Source organism: Branchiostoma belcheri, unplaced genomic scaffold (genome assembly GCF_001625305.1).
Source record: "Branchiostoma belcheri isolate BF01 breed outbred unplaced genomic scaffold, Haploidv18h27 scaffold65, whole genome shotgun sequence".
Lineage (NCBI taxonomy): Eukaryota > Metazoa > Chordata > Leptocardii > Amphioxiformes > Branchiostomatidae > Branchiostoma > Branchiostoma belcheri.
The window spans coordinates 950,723-970,484 of NW_017804298.1; the positions used below are offsets into that span (position 1 = coordinate 950,723).

The 19,762-nt window shown below is 39.8% G+C and overlaps 1 protein-coding gene across 1 annotated transcript in view; it reads left to right on the forward strand.

The window, feature by feature from the left end:
- The window catches only part of LOC109483586, a 45,020-nt gene extending 31,927 nt beyond the window's left edge, over positions 1–13,093 (forward strand). The window contains exons 37-55 of the mRNA XM_019786621.1: positions 219–331; positions 668–916; positions 1,410–1,631; positions 2,065–2,202; positions 2,638–2,723; positions 3,931–4,064; positions 4,485–4,615; positions 4,983–5,130; positions 5,486–5,646; positions 6,083–6,326; positions 7,350–7,538; positions 8,101–8,279; positions 8,764–9,130; positions 9,823–10,013; positions 10,510–10,618; positions 10,897–10,974; positions 11,408–11,600; positions 12,056–12,300; positions 12,698–13,093. Of these exons, the coding sequence (XP_019642180.1) occupies positions 219–331; positions 668–916; positions 1,410–1,631; positions 2,065–2,202; positions 2,638–2,723; positions 3,931–4,064; positions 4,485–4,615; positions 4,983–5,130; positions 5,486–5,646; positions 6,083–6,326; positions 7,350–7,538; positions 8,101–8,279; positions 8,764–9,130; positions 9,823–10,013; positions 10,510–10,618; positions 10,897–10,974; positions 11,408–11,600; positions 12,056–12,300; positions 12,698–12,960 (3,440 nt within the window). The 3' untranslated portion in view covers positions 12,961–13,093. The remainder of the gene's footprint in view (positions 1–218; positions 332–667; positions 917–1,409; positions 1,632–2,064; positions 2,203–2,637; positions 2,724–3,930; positions 4,065–4,484; positions 4,616–4,982; positions 5,131–5,485; positions 5,647–6,082; positions 6,327–7,349; positions 7,539–8,100; positions 8,280–8,763; positions 9,131–9,822; positions 10,014–10,509; positions 10,619–10,896; positions 10,975–11,407; positions 11,601–12,055; positions 12,301–12,697) is intronic.
- The last annotated feature ends 6,669 nt before the right edge of the window (positions 13,094–19,762 follow it).

Consider the following 19,762-nt stretch of genomic DNA (forward strand, 5'->3'; position numbering starts at 1 on the left):
GTGCACACTGTCAGCATTATGTACATGTACATAACATTGTAGACATTTCTGTTTTAGATGATACACTGCCTTGACATCATTGCCCAAGGGATTCGAGTTACTGTATTATTTTGGATTGTCTGTGTGTGTGTGTGTGTGTCCATGTTTCAGTCTGCCTAAAATTGAATACCGAAGTAAAGCAAACTTTACTGCACATTCAAATGTTCCCACATGCCCAGGTCTTTGGGTGGAGAAATCTTCTAATGGCTTTACAGTAGACAACACTGCACCTACACCAGTCATCAACCCAACAGTCGACTCTACCCTAGGCTCTGTTGTACCAAATACACAGGTAAATATTAGTATAGACATCCACTGTGATAAAAAGATATGTAGTATGCCACTTTTACTTGTTTAAAATATGATTCTTGCCATATAAACTATAGTATGAACAGCATGTTGAAAAATATTTTTGCTAAAGATGTCTAAAATGTTGGAAACAAACTTCCAAAGACTAAATGTCTTAGTTTAAAATGTAACTTGCTGCATGACATTCTTGAAATTTGGAACTTTTACCCTATATTTGGCATCCAATTTGCCCTTGTGTATAATGCCAACAACTGGCCTTGCCCATATGCCAAATGTGACAGTTGTTATAAGTTAGATCTAAATGAGCCATGTTCTGTAGGTTTGGAGAGACAGTTTGAGAGCTACGTGGGACTTTACAGATCCTGAGAGCACCTTACAGTACCACATAGTGAGCCTGTACACCCACCACCAGTCAGACCTGGACACAGAGCCAGTACGGTTGGCAGGAGACACAGACAGCCACACCTTCTCCAACCTGACCTTACACGACGGAGATGTGTACTATATTAAAGTCACTGCATGTAACGCTGCTATGCTGTGTACAACAAGGGAGTCACCAGGACATATGGTATGTGAATACTTGCTGAGCTAAGGAAATAAAGATTTTTATGTAGAAACAAAATATTGTATTGGAGGTAAAACTTCATCAATTGAGGCTTGACCTTTCTAGCAGTGTTTTTTTGACCAGTCTGAATGACCAATATACATTTGTAAATATCCATTTGACTATACATGTACTTGACTGTACATGTACATGTATGTAGCTCAAACTGTTTCAAAGTCTCCAGATTAGCCCTTCTTTGTAGTGTTGAATCTTTGCCAGCAGCCTTGGCAACCTGATATCCCATACAAAATCCACAAGCAAATTTCCCCTTGACATGTGGACTCCTCACCCCCTACAGTCAGCACCTTTTTACAGTGTTTTTACCAGTCTAAATATCCAGTAACCAAATCTTTCTTACATGTAGCTATTAGAGCTTTCTCTCAAAGTCTACAAGGCTTAACACAGTCACAGTTCATAGAAAATCTACAATTACATGTAATTTCCTTTGCGCATGCAGGTGGACTCCTCCCCCCCTACTGTCGGCACCTTCGCTGTCGCCACTGATCATGTGACCCAGCTTGGACGTGACGTGGATGGTCACATGACCTACTGGCAGATGATTGGTTCGACTGGACCCCACCTCCGTCTGGCCTGGGTGGGATTCGCTGACCCCCACAGTGGGGTAGACCACTACATGGTCACTGTGGGGACGTCATATAGTGGCACTGACTTAACACAGGTAAGATACAGAAGAACTTTCTTGACACAACAAATTAAAGTACAGTGACTTTCATAAGGTCTGTAACTACATGTAAACAAAAGTCATACAGATAGACATGTGAGTACAAAAGAATTTGCCTATGTACAAGACTATGGAAGATATGTATATGGTGTTTGAAAATGTGTATTTATTATCATCATGATGATAGAACTACAAGCGGGACTTGCTGCCACCAAGTATACATTTTAATTTAGCTTCATCCTCAGTAGTAGCCCTAAACAATGCTTGTACTGCAAAAGTTAAGTCGTTCAGTGTTTCATGTATTTACATTTAATGTAATAAATACAATTTACAATAATCTACTTGAAAAAGCATCATGTTTCACCTCAGTTGAGGATGACTGCTTTACCTTTACCATACCTAACACCTATTCCCCTGTTTCTCCCCCCAGACTGGCCCTGTAAGAGTGAACCACAGCGGCAGTTTCCAGTCTTCAGGAGAAGGGCAGGTTCAGCTGGGGACTGTGCCTGTTAGTCGGGACTTGGTGCCTGGAGAAAAACTCTACATCTCGTTATGGGCAGTCAATACGGTAAGTTACTATTACAAGCTAAGTACAGTGATAAAGAAGTTCTTGGCACAATCTGGTTCTCTGGTATCTTACTATATTATACAATGTACATTTATAAGTCTTAGGGTAAATTGTATACTAGTATGTACAGGTTCAAGATCTAAATAATATATTTTTTAATAGATTTTGTGAAGCATAGATGGCTATGGAAAATAGATGAACTCCCTGGGAATAAGCATACAATATATATTGTATAAAATCTTTTGATTTCAAAAACATCCATTCTTAGTTATGATAGAAAGTTGATCAAGAGATTTGTTAAAAAATGTCAATGCAGTCAAAAGCAAAATAATGCAGTCAAGTATTTATGATTAGTTATTTGCTGATTTGAAACCAATTCACAATACAATGTACGTTTGTCTACTTCTGAAATCTTTTTGTGGTTGTGCCCTATAGGTTGGGTTGAACAGTGACGTGGCACATGGAACTTTTGAAGCTGTCCGCTCTAACCCAACCAGTGGCCTGCTGGACCTGGTGAGGAGGTGTGATGCCCAGTCCTGCCAGGGACACTGTACATGTGCACCCAACAACCAGCACTGTCAACCTCTCAGTACTGCCTGCAATGATGTTACTGGTATGGCATCAATGATCTTTGTTATTACTTAGCTTATGGCCAGGGGATAGCAACAACAAAATTAAAGACTTGTAGAATTTAATAGTCCTGCCAGGGACACTGTACATGTGCACCCTGTAACCAGCACTGTCAGCCTCTCAACACTGCCTGCAATGATGTTACTGGTATGGCATTGCTTTATAATTGTGATTGCTAACAATGTGAAGTCTTGTTATGTTGCTGGTTTATATACATTTTACTTGTTACTTTGATGTATATGCACAATTATGAAATCAGCACCAAGGACAGATGCAATGATGGATATATAACAGTTGTTGTTATGTACTATATTCTTTGTGCGTCCACAAATTGTTGCTCATACTCTGAGCAACAACATGCCTTGTGTGCCCATTTCCTTTGCCAGGACACAACCGTAAGGAAATATATTAATTTTTTTCCTGGCATCTTCAATGTACAAATCATTCTGTTATCTTTTATCTACAGGAAACTCCCAGTATACATCAGTAGAAATTTTTGACACCGTGAACCTTCAGACGACTGTCCCAGATGGACAGGATGTCAACTTTACCCGATCTGCAACTTCCCTGGCTGCAACATGGAGGGCAGAGCAGGACAACAGGATACCTGTGGACAGGTTAGACTGTGTTTTAATGTATCAAAGACTATTGGTCTTATTATCATCTAAATGTTGAGAGTATGATATAATAGAACCATACATGCACTCAATAGTGCTGTTTGTATAAAGGTACTGTACACCATTTTCTATCTACATGTTAAGTAGATAGCAAAACTGATATTAAAGCATCAATCCTACATGTAGGTATGTGGATAATTTCAGTCATTGAAACATTGGCTCTTAATAATTGTCTGTGAATTAAGAACCTAAGCTACTTTTGTTTGGAAATTTGTTCATGAAGTTATTTATTGGATGAAAATACTAAATGATAAAAACTTCTGCTCTTGTTGATGAAAACAGAAAGAGTGAGAGACAGATGGGGAGATATATAAAAAGAGAGGGAGAGACAGATACATGTAGATACAGATACAAAATGACACATGCAAGCTGCCCAATATGATGATAAGGATGTTGATTAAGTCCAATGTTTTGTTGTTAGGTATGAGTGGAGTGCAGGTTTAGCTGAAGAGGCAGTGGGGAGTCACGTGTTTGACACCAGTACAGACCGGATCTGGCACGACGTGGGCAGCAGGACGTCTGCAGTTCTTATCCTGCCAAGGGACGGGGCATACGGTAGGTGGAACTTAGAAATAAAAGCTTGTGGCATATCTATGGTTAAAGACTGTACAAAGTATGGGCTAACAGACTGGTACAATTCAGACTATGGACTCTGAAGCCAGTGTGTGGTAATGAGAACACAGTACAGACAGTCATCTTTGGCAATGACAGACTTTTGTCCCTTTCAGACAGCAGGAGCTTATTATAAGTGATGTTCTTTGCAATCTCAAACACTTTAAATCGTCACGATCTGCTATAAAACACAACATGATACTTTACCACAATTCAAACTTTTTAAGTTGATATTTTCATTATCTTATATTCAGTTCAGTTAGTCTTTATTAGACATATAATAGTCATGTATTTCATAGCTACATGTACATCAATTAAGTAATGACTGATAATATCTCTAAATATAATCTTTATTTCCCGCAGCATCCCTGGAGCCCCGTGTGCCGTATGTTTGGTACATTCGAGCCTGGTACAGTCAGAATGACTTCGCCATTTTCACCTCGGATGGAGTAAAGAGCCTGCCACTGCCACCACAGGTGTCTGCATCAAGAAAGGTGAGTGAGTGAAAAAAGAAACAAAAGAATGAAAACAAAATTATGCAAAAGGCACTGGATGATCATTATAAGCCTATTTCATCTATGCTTTCCAGTACATTGTATTGTTTATTTAATTTAGATTATTACAGATAGTCATTCACTAGACATTATGCATTGTAGATTTGTTATCTTTCTTTTTCCCTTCCTTTGAGTTTGTTTGAGTATGTCTGTGTGTGTGCATCTTTAATCTATGTGTGTCTGTCTCTCTATATCTTGAACTATATGTAGCCATTCAGTTAAAAATAGATAAAACAAGCTATGTATAAAGTGATGTGAATGGCTGGTAAGTTATATCTGATTCTGACTCTGTAACTTCTTTCCTCAGGTGAAAGATCTGGAAAACATTTCCACCAACAAGGACCGTGACTTCACCACCAGTCAGACCCTGCTGGCAGTTTCCTGGGACAGCGTCTTCCCTGATCCGTTCGGGGAGATCAACAACTACCAGCTGGCTCTGGGCACAGCTGCAGGAGGTAACAGACTGTTAAATGTACAATATGTAATGTTTCTCAGTCTGACTTGAACCGCCTTTGGTTTGCTTAAATGTCTAAAATTATCAGTCTAACTTATGTTTGATGGTTCTACAATATAGGGATTGTTGTCTCAAACCATAATGGTACATGTAGTTTCCTTGTACCTATTCCCATTTTTTCTGTCTTGATTTTATTTTTGATCTGTGTGTTTATTACAAAAACTCTAGATACTTGTTAGTAGTTTGAAATCTCATATTTCTTGTAACTATGTTATAACTGTGTTCCCCATGTAAATTTATCAGCTTTAGATTCATTGACAAGTGCATTTACCATTTTGAATCCTCTCCATGTGCAGCTAGTGACATGATTGCCTGGGGAGTTGTGAGGACAGCCCCTGATGTAACCAGGACATCACTGGACAACCTGTCCCTGCTGACAGGTGTAACCTACTACAGCAGTGTCAGGGCAACCAACCATGCAGGGTTGTACACCACGGTTACTTCAGATGGCATCAAGGTAGTCTTTCTGTTCTGTGTTTTGTGCATTAAATGTAAAGCAAAGTACTACTTCATAATAGTTCTTAATATCACATACTGCTATATGTATCATTTTGTTTTGTACATTCCTTTATTGTCCTTCATGTATAAGTTTAGGAATACATGCATGTAACCATGTATTAAACTTCAACTTGTATTCATTCATTCACCCATTCATGTATTGGATCATACATACCATTAAAGTGATGAGAGAATATCTGTTTGTCATTTATGGCTTTCAATGACCTGCCCTTAGAAAAAATTCCAAGACACTAACGCATTTAGATTCTAAATCTTAGATGCCTTGCAGTTCTTAGTTAACATTGCTACACAAAAAGTTGTTGTTGATTTTTCACAACTTTTTTATCATAATGAATCATCATAATTTTTGACATCTTCTGAACATTTCTCAACAGGTAGACACGGTCCCCCCCACAGCAGGCACAGTGTACGATGGCCTGGGTCTTCACGACGCGGACTATCAGAACGACAGTCACACCGTGTGGGCCACCTGGCACGGATTCTCTGATCTGGAGTCCTACATACATCACTATGTCTGGTGTGTGGGGTCAAGGCCTGGAGCAGGGGACATCCTGTCATGTAGGGATGTCGGTGTGCAGATTTCTGCAACTGAGAAACTCTCACAGACTTTTGTATCAGGTAAGTTAGTTTTTTGATTGTCTTAATGTTAAGGTGTGTGTCACTCACACACATTATCCAAGCTTAGATGATGTGTATGGATGGCGTTCAGTACCAAAGACAGTGTGTGTGTGTGTCTATGTGTGAGAGTGAGTGTGTGTGTGTGTGTGTGTTTGTGTGTCTGTATAGGGGGTGTTTGTGTGTGGATGGCATTCAGCACCAAGGACAGGTATGTTTGCCTATGTGTGTGTTTCTGTGTGCCTTAGTGTTTGTAATATTATGTGTTTGTGTATGTGTGTGCTTGAGTGTGTGTCTCTCTAGACTAGACCTCTTTTTCTCTGTATGTGAGTGATGATGATGATGTGAGTGTGTACATTGTATAGCTCTCTAGATCCCTCTGTCTCTCTCCCTCACATGTACATGACATATATATTTTATTTGATGAAAACATCTCATTCATCTTATGTATTTAAAGGTAAATGGAAACTATACATCTCATGTTTTCCATCTGTTTCCATGACAACCGGAACAAAGTACTACAGTAACTCAACTGTCAGGGCCATAGATGCTGCAGGTCTGTTGGCCTCTGTTTCTTTCTGTTTGTGTGTCTGTATCTCTTTCTCAATCTCTCTTGCCATCTCTCTCTCTGCCATCCCTGACTGCCTTGTTTAAAATACATGTACACAGTCATATTCCTGAAAACATCATCCATTGCAAGGTATATGGTACAAACTATGCATCTCACATTTTCCATCTGTTTCAGGCACAAAGTACTACTCGACTGTCACAGACTCACAGCCATAGATGCTGCTGGCCGGTCCTCATCACAAGTGTCGTCATGTTTGCCTCTCTGTTTCTCAATCTTTCTCTTTGTGTGTTTGTTTCTCTTTCTCAGTCACTCTCTCTCTCTATCTCTCTCTCTCTGCCATCCCTGATTGCCTGGTTTAAAATACATGTACACGTATTCCTGAAAACATCATCAATTGCTAGGTATATAGTACAAACTATGCATCTCAGTGATCTCACATTTTACATCTGTTTCAGGTACAAAGTACTACTCAACTGTGACAGCCGTGGATGCTGCAGGTCTGTCCTCATCACCAGTGTCCTCCAGCGGCATCACTGTGGACTCCACTCCTCCTGTTCCTGTGGAGAAGCTCAACTTCGGCAGGAATCTTGTTCACAATCCTTCATTTGAGCAGGCCCTGGGAGCATCAGGATGGAATATATCAGGTAACTATTTACCATGTTGATGAAATCTGAGATTTTTTTTTTAACGGTGTCGCCCAATGCAAGACCGTTGGCCACTTCTAGGCATAGAGCTACAGGTAAAGAACTGTAACAGCAACTCTTCTCCCTGAGTCTAGTATCAAATCTCTTTAAGTCTACAACGTTTGTTTTGTACACTGACTGACTTTTGAATACCCTTGCTTGCAACAAGTTCTCACTACTTGTCAATAATTCAGGTGAATGTAAATGAAGACAATTATTTCTCAGCTCTGACCTCCAAACTATGCAAGAACAGTGAGACAAACCCTAGCTATTGATAGAGCATTTTAAACAATGTATGACATTGTTCATCTTTATTATATAATACTGTAACATTATTTTGTACATGAGCTATCTGTTCCACATTTCCATGTAAACTGTATACCACAAGTTGAGTTCGATGTGTGTTTTGTCTAAGCTTACATAAGATATTTTAAATAATTTTGTAAAGAGAAGAGGCAATTAATGTTGTGGCTGTGAAATGGTTGTCTTGTGACACTGCCCATTCCTTCATTCATCCATACAGGTACAGCAGAAGCTGTAGCGGCATCAGGGTTTGCCACCAAGGATGGGCAGATGTATCTACATCTTCACGGCAGCGTCTCACAGCAGATATCTACACAACCTGGCCAGAAGTACCAACTCATGTTTCACGTCAGACATGTGGAGAAAATCTCACTGCCACTTCAGTCACAGGAGGGAAAGGTTTGTGTAAATTATGATAAGCTTTTCAGATATTGTTTTTGCTCTTTTTCTTCCTCTTCTTCTCCAACTAAAATGTCCATGGTCTGGACTAGTTTTGTATATATTGGCAATGATACAAGTCATTAGACAGACCAACACAGACGGATTCAGCTAGTGAGTTTTGACTCATTAAAAGGTGCAGATGTAATACATAACAAATGTCAACTATCAAGTAGATCAAAATCTAAGTTAAAATACAAATCCTGCAATACATACAGTTACAATTAAACTAGCAATAGGTAACTCAGTTTTTCATTTCAGGTTGCATAACTAGTACAATGCCTAATACAACTACATGTATATGATATTAGAAGCTACACAAATTTTTGTGTACAAATAACATCGTTGTTTTGAAAAAGGAATTTGATATGTAGTTAAATGTACACTAATTATACACTATACAATATACACATTATTTTGTATATTACATTTGTATGAAACACAGGTTTCAGCCCCAGGACTGCACAAGACTTTCAAGCTGTACCAACGCTTCGGGACGGTCGACCACAGCGAAGCAAGCGAAGAATCCATTAAAACCTGGCACCAACATGTCTACTACTTCACAGCAACTGGATCTGAGTCTGAAATCACGTTCAGCTCTGTGGGTAGAGCTGGGATGGTGTTAGACCAGGTCAGCGTTCGGCTTGTGAACGTGAGCGCAACGCAGGAGTCAGACAGTGAGAACAGCGTGGGGTTGGTACACGTTCATACAAGCACAGCGGCAGACTGGCATGTTGTTCAGGCAAGCTGGGATTTAGAGGACCTGGAAAGTCCCATTGTCAAGTACGAGTGGGCCATAGGAACAGTGCAAGGTATGTCCCTTTCCTACAATGTACACTCACACTCACTATCTGGTTTAGCATATGTTGTTCCCTGTCTTCCAATGGTTAGATGTGCTTGCACACTGATCCTGAGGTTGATGTACCACCTGAATATTTCTGGTGTCATTTATTTGTTGTTTTTACCTGGGCAACAGCATAGCCCTATTATAGATGGATTTCTGTGGTATGTGGGTTAAGTTCTATCAGATATTCAGCACCAAGGACAGATGCCATGGCTGTATAACAGTTGTAATGTGTATTCTTTTGTGTCTCCAAAAATTACTGTAAGTTACAGTTACTTTTTAGCCCTTACTTCACAACAAGACATTCAATTTTGCTTTGTGGTCTATATACTAGCATTGATTTTAAACATGACGTACAAATAGTTTCTTGGTGTTTCTTCTTGGGGTAGGAAATCAGACTTAACTAAGTTAGAACAAATACTACCCTCCTCTAAGTATAATGTTTAAGCTAGCACAATCTTTTACTTTCAACCTCTTTTAATCTTTCTAAATCTTTTAAAGTTCAGTCTGACTGTAAGCATGTTTTCTGCCTACAGGAGGGACCCAGATGCAGGGGTTTAAGTTGGTTGGAAGGAGAACTTCTGCCCATAACAAGAGTCTCCATCTCTTTTATTTCCTAAATCCTTTAGAATCTAAATATGTTTCTGTCTATGACTACAGGAGGGACCCAGCTGCAGGGCTTTAAGTCAGTTGGGAGGAGAAATTCCGCCTGGAACGAGAGCCTCCATCTCCAGCACGGCAGCTCCGTCCATGTGACGGTGGTCGCCACGAACGCAGCAGAACTCCGGACTGTGGTGTACTCCGAACCTGCCGTGGTGGACCTCACTGCTCCTGTGATTGGGAACATCAGGGTGAGTCTGTTGTTTGTTTAGTCATTGTAAGAACTAAAAAGTCATCCGAAAATAGGTTCATCAGCTTGGTATAGAGCATAAGATATAAGATTTTTACAGGAAAGACTCTCGCGTTGCTTACACCTACAATGGCTACATATAGCGGTGCAAGGTGAGAGTCTTTCCTGGTTGTGAAAAAGCAAGTTCCCATATCTTACAGACAGTAGTCAGGTAATGTCTTTGATGCTTTTGCTACAGTATCCGGGGACCCTATTTGTATGAAGCAATTAATGAATTAAACACTCGATAGAGATCCTTACACACTCCATTATTACCACTGAAGCCCACGGATGCTAAGAAAACTAAATAGACATATACCCAGTCTGATAAAACACAAAAACACCCCCCCAGACTTGAGTTACAGCAATATAGATTATATTGTACACTGTATATTAACCTCCTTGATTACAGCTATCTAAAATAAGATGTACTTAATATATATTTTCTGTCATTAAAGGATGGCACTGAAGAGGAAGACACAGACTACCAGAGCAGCCTGATCTTCACTGCCAGTTGGGAGGTTGAAGATGAGGAGAGCGGTGTCAGTCTGTGTGAATCTGCTCAAGGTAATCTGTCTAAATATCTTTGCTTTTTTTTAGGTCTTTGAGCCATTGTCTTCCTTGTCTTACTTTGCATGATAACTCAGTCATTTTGAATGAATATTATCAGATTTTCTAACTGAAGATCTTGAGGGATAGTGACAGAAATACCAACTTTGATAATTCATTAAGAAACTCCTATCTTGTCATGTGGAAGTTTAATGACAATTTCTTTATAACACTACTCATCTAAGATTTTGCATGACTTTTTTTGTTTACTTACTCCCATATTGTTTCTTTTCCAGGTCTCAGTCCAGGCTCCACAGAACTCTCACATTTCCAGCCCACGGACAAACTGTCATCATCTTCAAACAACCTGACAGGTGAATTCCTTGTTGTTATTACATTAAACTTTTGTGAACCTGAACTCTGAGTTCTAGTAAAGTTCACAAAATTTAACTTTCTTATGACTGTACTGTTTCTAACTGGGGATATTTGTGACTGTGTACTATCAGCTGGAATAACTGCCCTTTGGCATCACACATCAGCTTCTGTATCTGTACCTGTATAGCCCAAGTATAACTTCACATCTGTAGCTTTATGCACTAAATGTATAAAGCTGTCTAGTGAGGATGCCCCTGCTTTACTTCTTGTTCCAGTTCCACTCTTTGATGGTTCTTTAAAGCAGTTCTCTTCAGGAGAAACTATTATATCTTGGTCTATAACTCATTACCTCATAAGGCATGACTATTACATGAAATAAAGTTAATCTTTAAGTTAACATGATACTGATATCAACTTCACATGCCCCCACAGGTCTGATCCAGCACGGCCAGACCGTCTACACCACGGTGCGATGTCAGAACCGCGCCGGTCTGGAGTCCCAGGCGGTGACAGACGGTGTGACCCTGGTGGTGCGCTCGCCGGACAGCATGGCTGCTGAGCTCCGTGTGACGTCCCCGTCACAAACACCCTTCCCCACCGAGGGCGGCCATCAGAGCACCGCGGAGCAACTTCGCTTCTTCTGGGAAGGGTTTTATGATGAGGCTGTTATAGATCATTATGAGGTACAGTTACTGCACTGTAATTTGCTGCATCTCTCAGCAGTCTTTAAAAATACATGAACTTTTGTCAGATGTATGAAATGAGGCATAGCACAATACTGAGATCACATTACATATCGCTAAAGATGCCATTTTTTGGCCCAAATAGATTTTCAGGCAACTGTGGCTTTTATGTCAGTGAGCGAAAGGAGCCCTGTTACAGTAGCAAATTACCCAGGCTAATATTTGAGAATTATTGACATGATTATTATTTTGATACTGCAAAATGTAATTTAAATTGTTTCTTGGTTTATACTATTTTGTACTTTTTACACTGTACTCAAATTGCTGCCCTAATTCTTACAAATCGGTTGTTTTATGGTTCTGTGCTATGGTATTTTTATATCACCAGGTTTGTTAGATTGACCTTAAATTTCTTAATTTTCTTTCCACATTTCCAGATCTCCATCAGTGGACCGAACAACTCCACCCACACATGGTTGTCAGCAGGAGCGAACGGTGAGACGTCGGCTAGTCTGTCAGGACTGAGGCTGGAGCCACAGCAAACCTACACCGTCTTCTGTAGGGCTGTGAACATGGGAGGGCTGGTCAGCGATGCTGTATTGACCAACGTCACGATAGAGACAGAACAGCCAACAGTCAACGGTTTGTATCTAAAGATCTACTCATCTATCTTGATGATTAATTTCATCAGTTTGGTGGAATGTCATTCCACAAGTGAAGGCAACATATAGCAACAAGAGGCAGTACTTTAGTCAGAGGCTCTGAGGATTATGTTTGATAGACATCGAAATATAGCAGGTTACTCGAGCACTGAGACTAATATTAAATGCCAACAAAAAATGCGTATATGCTTATACAGTATATAAGTACAAAGATATGTTAAACTTTGTATTCAGTGGATTCAGTTTCCTTTATTGTGTTAAGCTTTTGCCAATAAGCCCTATCCCTTTATATTAATCTTACATTAAACCTATTCCTGATTAATGTTGTTTGATATGCCAGACGGTAAGCATGCAAATCTTAATTTCTTATGACTTAGGTTCATCAGTCATCAGCAAATGGCAGCCGCCCGACATCCTGCACCTGGACTGGACAGGCAACTTCCTTAGCCAATCAGAGCTAGTGTACGAGGTTTCCATGGGAACCGTGAGGGGAGGCAGTGACGTCATGCAGTGGGTGGAAACCATGGAAACGGCCATGACCCTGACGGGGGTGGACCACAGCAGAGCTCATTACGTCATCATCACTGCAGTCAACAAAGCCGGGCTGTATGTGTCACAGGTCCACAGACTGTCTACTTGAATCTGAATTTGTCAAAGAAAGAGAGAACTAGATGAACGTGACAACTTTGCCACCCGATATCTGCTTGGAGGTAAGAGAAGCTTGCAGTAAAAAAACAACACAACAGAGCTCATTACGTCATCATCACTGCTGTTAACAGATAGAGCTGTATGTGTCACAGGTTCACAGACTATCAGCTAATTTAGAAAGTAAGACTGTTGTAAGACTTTACCTTGCACCCATAGTTAGGCATTTTGTATAGTTTTGCCTCAGAGTTTTCTTTGTTTTGTATGTAAGTTGATGTTTCTGCCACATATGATTGAATGTACAAATCAGTGCAATTCAGCTTGTAGCTCATGTACCTTATGCTGCAATCTTCTTTATAAAACTGTAAAATAATGCAACTCAAGAGGAAAGATTTTTAGCTGTATGACCAAAACTCAATCTATTGAAATAAGGTGAGCTATTTGATATGATAATATTTTTTAAAGAATGCCCCAAGAAAGTTGCAATGAGAGGTTGAAATCCAAGCATTTCTGTTAGGGAGGCGATTCATAATTTTTATAGCAGGAAGAGGCAGCTACATAACATAATGATTTTGCCACCCAACATCTGCTTGGAGATAAGAGAGGCTTGTAGTAAAAAAAAATCCATTTACAATCTTTCTACCCCACATCTGCTTGGTGATTATAAGAGCTGACACTCACATAATCTCCAAGCAGATCCTAGGGTGGCAAAAAGACAGTATCAAATTGGCCAGGCAGTATCCATTAGCCAGAGAGGGTCCAATACGCCACTGTCTTTTAAAACCCTAGGATCTGCTTGGAGATTAACACTCAGGGTGACTGTTCTTTTGCGATAAGAACTATTTTTCTTCTGAGTATTCTATGTCTCACCATGAAGTAATTACCTCCATAGCATTGTCAGATTATTTAAGTGGGTAGACTTGCACTCGCGGCTACTTAAATAGGACGTATTTGTCTAAATACTCTGGAAACTGTTATAGATAAAATTCTTCTCTGAAAGATTATGTAAATATCACTACGTTAATTTACAAATTTATTCAATTTATATGTCTATAGTCTTATTGTGATAAGATCATTGCGATGTTTTCACCAAGTACTGAGATCAAGATATTGAAAGCTTAAGACTTCTGTATAGTTTCGGTGTCGACAATGTAGGTCTAAGATGAGCAATTGATAAATTGCATTGTATATATTGATATTGACATTTTGTACACTTTATGATGAGAAGTAAAAATTATATATTTTCTCAAGCAGAATGATTGCACAGTGTCCAATAAAAAATGTTGTAACAAGTCTGAAACATGTATTATTGTGACTTGCATTATTTGGATAATCATGATAGTCAGGAACAAATGTAAAAATATCCGTGCGCATAGCTAAAAGTGCCGCCTAACGGTCAAAACTATCATTGCAGAAAAGCAGGCTCATCACAGTAGGGATAATTCAACGTTTAAGCGGCTTATCAGTCCGGCAAACATAACTTGTATTATTTGGGTAATCAGGATTAAAAAGCCATTGTCACGGCCAACGCTCACACGGTCTTAATTTAGCGCCGCCCAGTGACGGGTTCCAGTACTGCAGTCACTGACATCTACCCTCAAAATCAACACGCACCTAACCGTTAGGCGGACATAACTTGTACGATTTGGGTGATCAGGAGATAAAAAAAGACGACCAAAAGTTAACCTGTTCACCACCAGGCAGCGAAACTACCTAGCCAGGAAAACCTCTCGATTTCTCCTTTCCAAAGCCTTTCTTTCCTTCACAATTACGCATATGTAACCCTAGCTGGTTAGCAACGCAACATGTTTTCGTATTGCGACACTTTCTTTGTTTGGAGGAAAATAAACTTCAGTTTCTGACGACGTTATTGCAAAGCAATCTCATGCAGGACGCTCTTGACGCAGACACGGTCTCAATTTAGCGCCGCCCAGTGATGAGTTTCAGTACTGCAGGCACTGACATCTACCGTCAAAATCAACGCGCATCTAACCGTTAGGCGGACATAACTTGTACGATTTGGGTAATCAAGAGATAAAAAGAAGACGACCAAAAGTTAACCTGTTTACCACCAGTCAGCGAAACTACGTAGCCAGGAAAACCTCTTGATCTCACCTTTCCAAAGTCTCAGCCTTCCTTCACAACTGCTCATATGTTACCGTTGTGAAGGAAGGTTGAGGAGAAGTCGAGAGGTTTTCCTGGCTACGTAGTCTCGCTGATTATTGGTAAACAGGTTAACTTTTGGTCGTCTTTTTTATCTCTTGATTACCCACATCGTACAAGTTATGTCCGCCTAACGATTAGGTGCGTTTTGGTTTTGACGGTAGATGTCAGTGCCTGCAGTACTGAAACTCATCCAAACAAAGAAAATGCCACAATACGAAAACTTGTTGCATTGTTAACCAGCTAGGGTAACACATGTGCAGTTGTGAAGAAAGGCTGAGGCTTTGGAAAGGAGAAGTCGAGATTTTTTCCTGGCTACGTGGTTTCGCTGACTGGTGGTAAACAGGCTAATTTTTAGTCGTCTTTTTTTATCCCTTGATTACCCAAATCGTACAAGTTATGTCCGCCTAACGATTAGGTGCGTGTTGATTTGGACGGCAGATGTCAGTGCCTGCAGTACTGAAACTCATCACTGGGCGGCGCTAAATTAAGACCGTGTCTGCGTCAAGTGCGTCCCGCATGTGAGTGCATTTCAATACATCGTCAGAAACTGAAGTTTATTTTTCTCCAAACAAAGAAAATGCCACAATACGAAAACTTGTTGCATTGTTAACCAGCTAGGGTAACATATACGTAATTGTGAAGGAAGGCTGAGGCTTTGGAAAGGAGAAGTAGAGAGGTTTTTGGCTACGTAGTTTCGCTGATTAGTGGTAAACAGGTTAACTTTTGGTCGTCCTTTTTAAGTCTTGATTACCCACATCGTACAAGTTATGTCCGCCTAACGGTTAGGTGCGTGCTGCTTTTGAGGGTAGAGGTCAGTGCCTGCAGTACTGAAACTCATCACTGGGCGGCGCTAAATTAAGACCGTGTCTGCGTCAAGTGCGTCCCGCATTTGATTGCTTTTCAATACATCGATTTTTTGAGAAGCAATCCATGCCAATATGAAAAAATGAACCATGCCAATGACATTACTTGTGTGTTTAGTCAATTGTTCAACCTTCGTGACCACCTAGATTTCAGAATGAAGGCAACTTCTTTTTATTCGCACGATCGCATCAGTTTTGGGGCTTCCATGGATGTCATCCATATGATCAAATCAACATGGCCTAACTTAATTATCTAATTGAGAAAATGCAAATTATGGTGATTCCGTATCAGGTGGTAAGACCATGCTGCTGCTCAGAGCAAGATGGCAAGTCACGGTGCTTGGACAGGGAAGAACTTGGTGGTTAAAATTCATCTTTTAAGACGAGCTACGTCCGTTTAAAGGAGGTGAGTCGAATTAAACATTGTCCTCTATGTTCTCGTAACTATTTGGGCCGAACTCATTGCAATTCTTTGGGCGTGTGGCGCAACGGCTGGCAGAGCGTTCGGCTCAGAACCACGAGGTCCCGGGTTCGAATCCTGCCATGTCACCGATCTTGTGCCCTTGAGAGAGAAAGGCACTTTACACGCCTTTCCCTGGATGGAGGCCTTCGTGAACCCCATCTCGTATTAAGGAAGAGAAACAAGGCAGCGGTATCTTCAGGTAGGTGGCTGCCTCACAATGAAAGAAGAACATAGAAGAGAAGGAATGAAGATAAGTTGCGCCGGTGACGATTCCCTGTGTTTAAACCTGCACTTAGTCAAAAGCTGCTGTTCGGGGACGCTATTTTCATGTCCGTTTTGAACTACCATGATGACTACATGTACATTAGATACGCTCGTTTCCTCCTCTGTTTTCTTAATTTTTTACTGATTTATATCTGCATTATGTAAGCCATCTTTTCCCATAATGTTCTGTCACTAAAGATGTGCTGGAATGCTGTTGAACTGACGTTTGAATAGCATTCTGTGTGTTGTTGGTGACTGTTGTGAGGTATTTTATGTGAAATGTACTTTGATTTTTCCATGGTCTTAATATTATATGTTTTCCTAATAATATGTTGACTTTTGATTGAATGTTGACTGCGAGTTTGCTCTGCTCTTTCCCCACTCGGAATCTGCTCTTGCCCCCGACTCAAAGCACTTTTAATTTATTTAAATCTCAAACAAATGATGTGAGTATTGCAATTTATAAGGCTCTGAGTAATTGTTATACTAGTATTTGGCCTGTGATCTTTCTGAATGTGTATTTCTTTTACAACCTAGGCTTGAGATGCTACTAGCTGACATTGTGGGACCTGTCTCCTGTGTGTGCTGTGGGACCTGTCAGCTATCCTGTGTACCTGTCCACACTCTAGGACTTATTCCAGATGTATCTACCTGTTTCTGAAGGACCTGTTACCTATCTACAAGAGAAGAGAACATCGGACTTGGCTGTGAGTTGGCTTTTATTTATAAACTCTTTCAAAAATGGGGTCTGCATGCCGCAATGCGTAACCAGCCATTTTAGATTTGCATAATAGAAGTCAGGTCAATCTAGTCACCATTAAGCTCTCATCTATGTGATAAAACGTCCAGCCAGATACAAGTGAACCATGATAAGTGGTCGTTGCTTAATTGCAGCATTCTGCACCTTGCCATTTCAATTTTGCATAATTTGAAGTCGAACAACGATTTAATGTCAAATGTAATGTACGTGAAACCAAGCTTAACAAATGTAAATCGCGGGCGCTGCCTTACAGAAGTTAGCATGCGAAGCGTGATAGGGACCTCCCATGCAGACCCTTAAAGATGACAATGAAAGATGTTGGAAAGGGCATGTTTGCGATCCTCTGAATTTTTCATTTTACCGGTAATTCGGCCATTGTTGAAGCTAAGCCCTCCCTGCTATTTGTTGTCATTTCAGAAAGAGTTCACATTCCTAACTGATATTTAGTTTAAGGTTGTGACTAATCTTTTATTGCAAATATGACGGAGTACACAGTACATTTTCCTATTTAGGAAAGCACTTGTTATGATTGCCTGTTGTTTCATTCTGTATAGCAATGGGATATATTTTCAACAGCATTTGTGATCAAACTGTTCTCCCCGATATCCTCTTTATCATGATTCACATCTACCTTTTTAAAGACCGTTTCTATTTGGCAAAACTGACTTAATTTTATGGATGGCATCCTCTGAAGACTATTGACTCTATCCATCTCTAACCCGGAGTGCTCTAAATCTCTGAAAATATAATTATAAACATTGTGATTTTACGTGCTAATTGCTATATTTTTTCTCTGTAATGTGCTTGTAAATTTGCGAAAAGCACACAAAAAGCATACAAATCTAGACTCTGATTTACCTAAAATTCTATACTTTGTCTCCGGTTGTCAAGTAACAAATTAAATAACAAGCAGGATTATTCATGTCAACAAAATATCCAAAAACACATTATAGGCATTTCACAAACTTTTCTTTTTAAACATGATAATATTCAAGTTTAATGACGAGTGGATTTCTGGGAAAGTACTTTGGTCACATAATGATTGTTAGGAATATGCCCTATTTTTGTACAGAAAATGGAAAAGGCAATGTTGTGCTTTCTTTCTGTAGATGTAAAATGTACTACAGGTAAGCTGTGTGTGATGTTTCAAAGGGAGAAATCAGCAAAACAAAAATGTTTACTAGTCTTTTTACAAGGATTATAATTACTCTAAAGTTTTCTACTTTTTTTATAGTGTAGGTAGAAGGTTAAAAATCAATCTTGGTATAACTAAACTGTAGATAGAGTTACAGTTAGAGGCTGATAAATGTCCAGTGTCCAGCAGGTATGTCCTTAACAGTGAGGCAGGATTTCTTTCACGGTCCCGATGGTCTCTGCAAAAGATAAATATTAATATGAGGATCATAATTATATACTCTCAGTTGACTTTCTAAGTTAAAAGTCTTGTTAGTGAATGAGCACAAATGACCATTCTGGGGCTGTTCTTGTCGCATGAATCTGAATTTTTTTGCTTTTGTCATGTCCAGATTGTGCTCCCATTTATTACTCTGAACTTTATAAATCAAAGTTGACAGTTTTACTTTTGTCTTTTAGGCAAATGACCACTTAACACCCTGCAAAATATTGGCCCTTGCATAACTGGGCTAAAACTCCTGACCACCACATACAAGTACAAATACACATGTAGGTGTCTCCTTAATTCCTGCAAAGTTTCCGTGCTGTACACGCTTTTAGAGTACTTTTTTGGGGGGCAAAATATTGTGTACATCACGGAAACCTTGCAGGAATTCAGGAGACACCAGTTTGAACTTTAAATTTATCATTTGTGGTGGTGGATTTTTGCCCAGATGTGCTAGGGCCAACATTTTGCAGGGCGTTAACTGGTCATTCGCTTAAAAGACTAATTTCAAGTAAAACTGTTGACTTCAATTTATAAAACATCAGATTAATAAATGGGAGCACAATCTGTACATGGCCACAGCAAAAAAATCATATTCGTGCGATAAGGTCACAGCCCCAGAATGGTCACTCGTTAAAAAGACGCTCCCGTTAAAGTCATTTCACAGGTAAAATACTGTAGATAGACTGTTAGAGAGGTTGAGTTGACATGTTATGTAAAGACTTTCTACTTAAAAAGTACTGCATTCAAGTTACGGTAGTTCAGGCAGATAGTTTTCAGCATTAGTTTGAAAATTTGGGCAGGTTTTGAAATAGCTGAAACTGTTAAATCTTGTCTGAAAGAACTTTTGAGCAAGTAATGGGGGTGTAGTTTTGTTTTGCT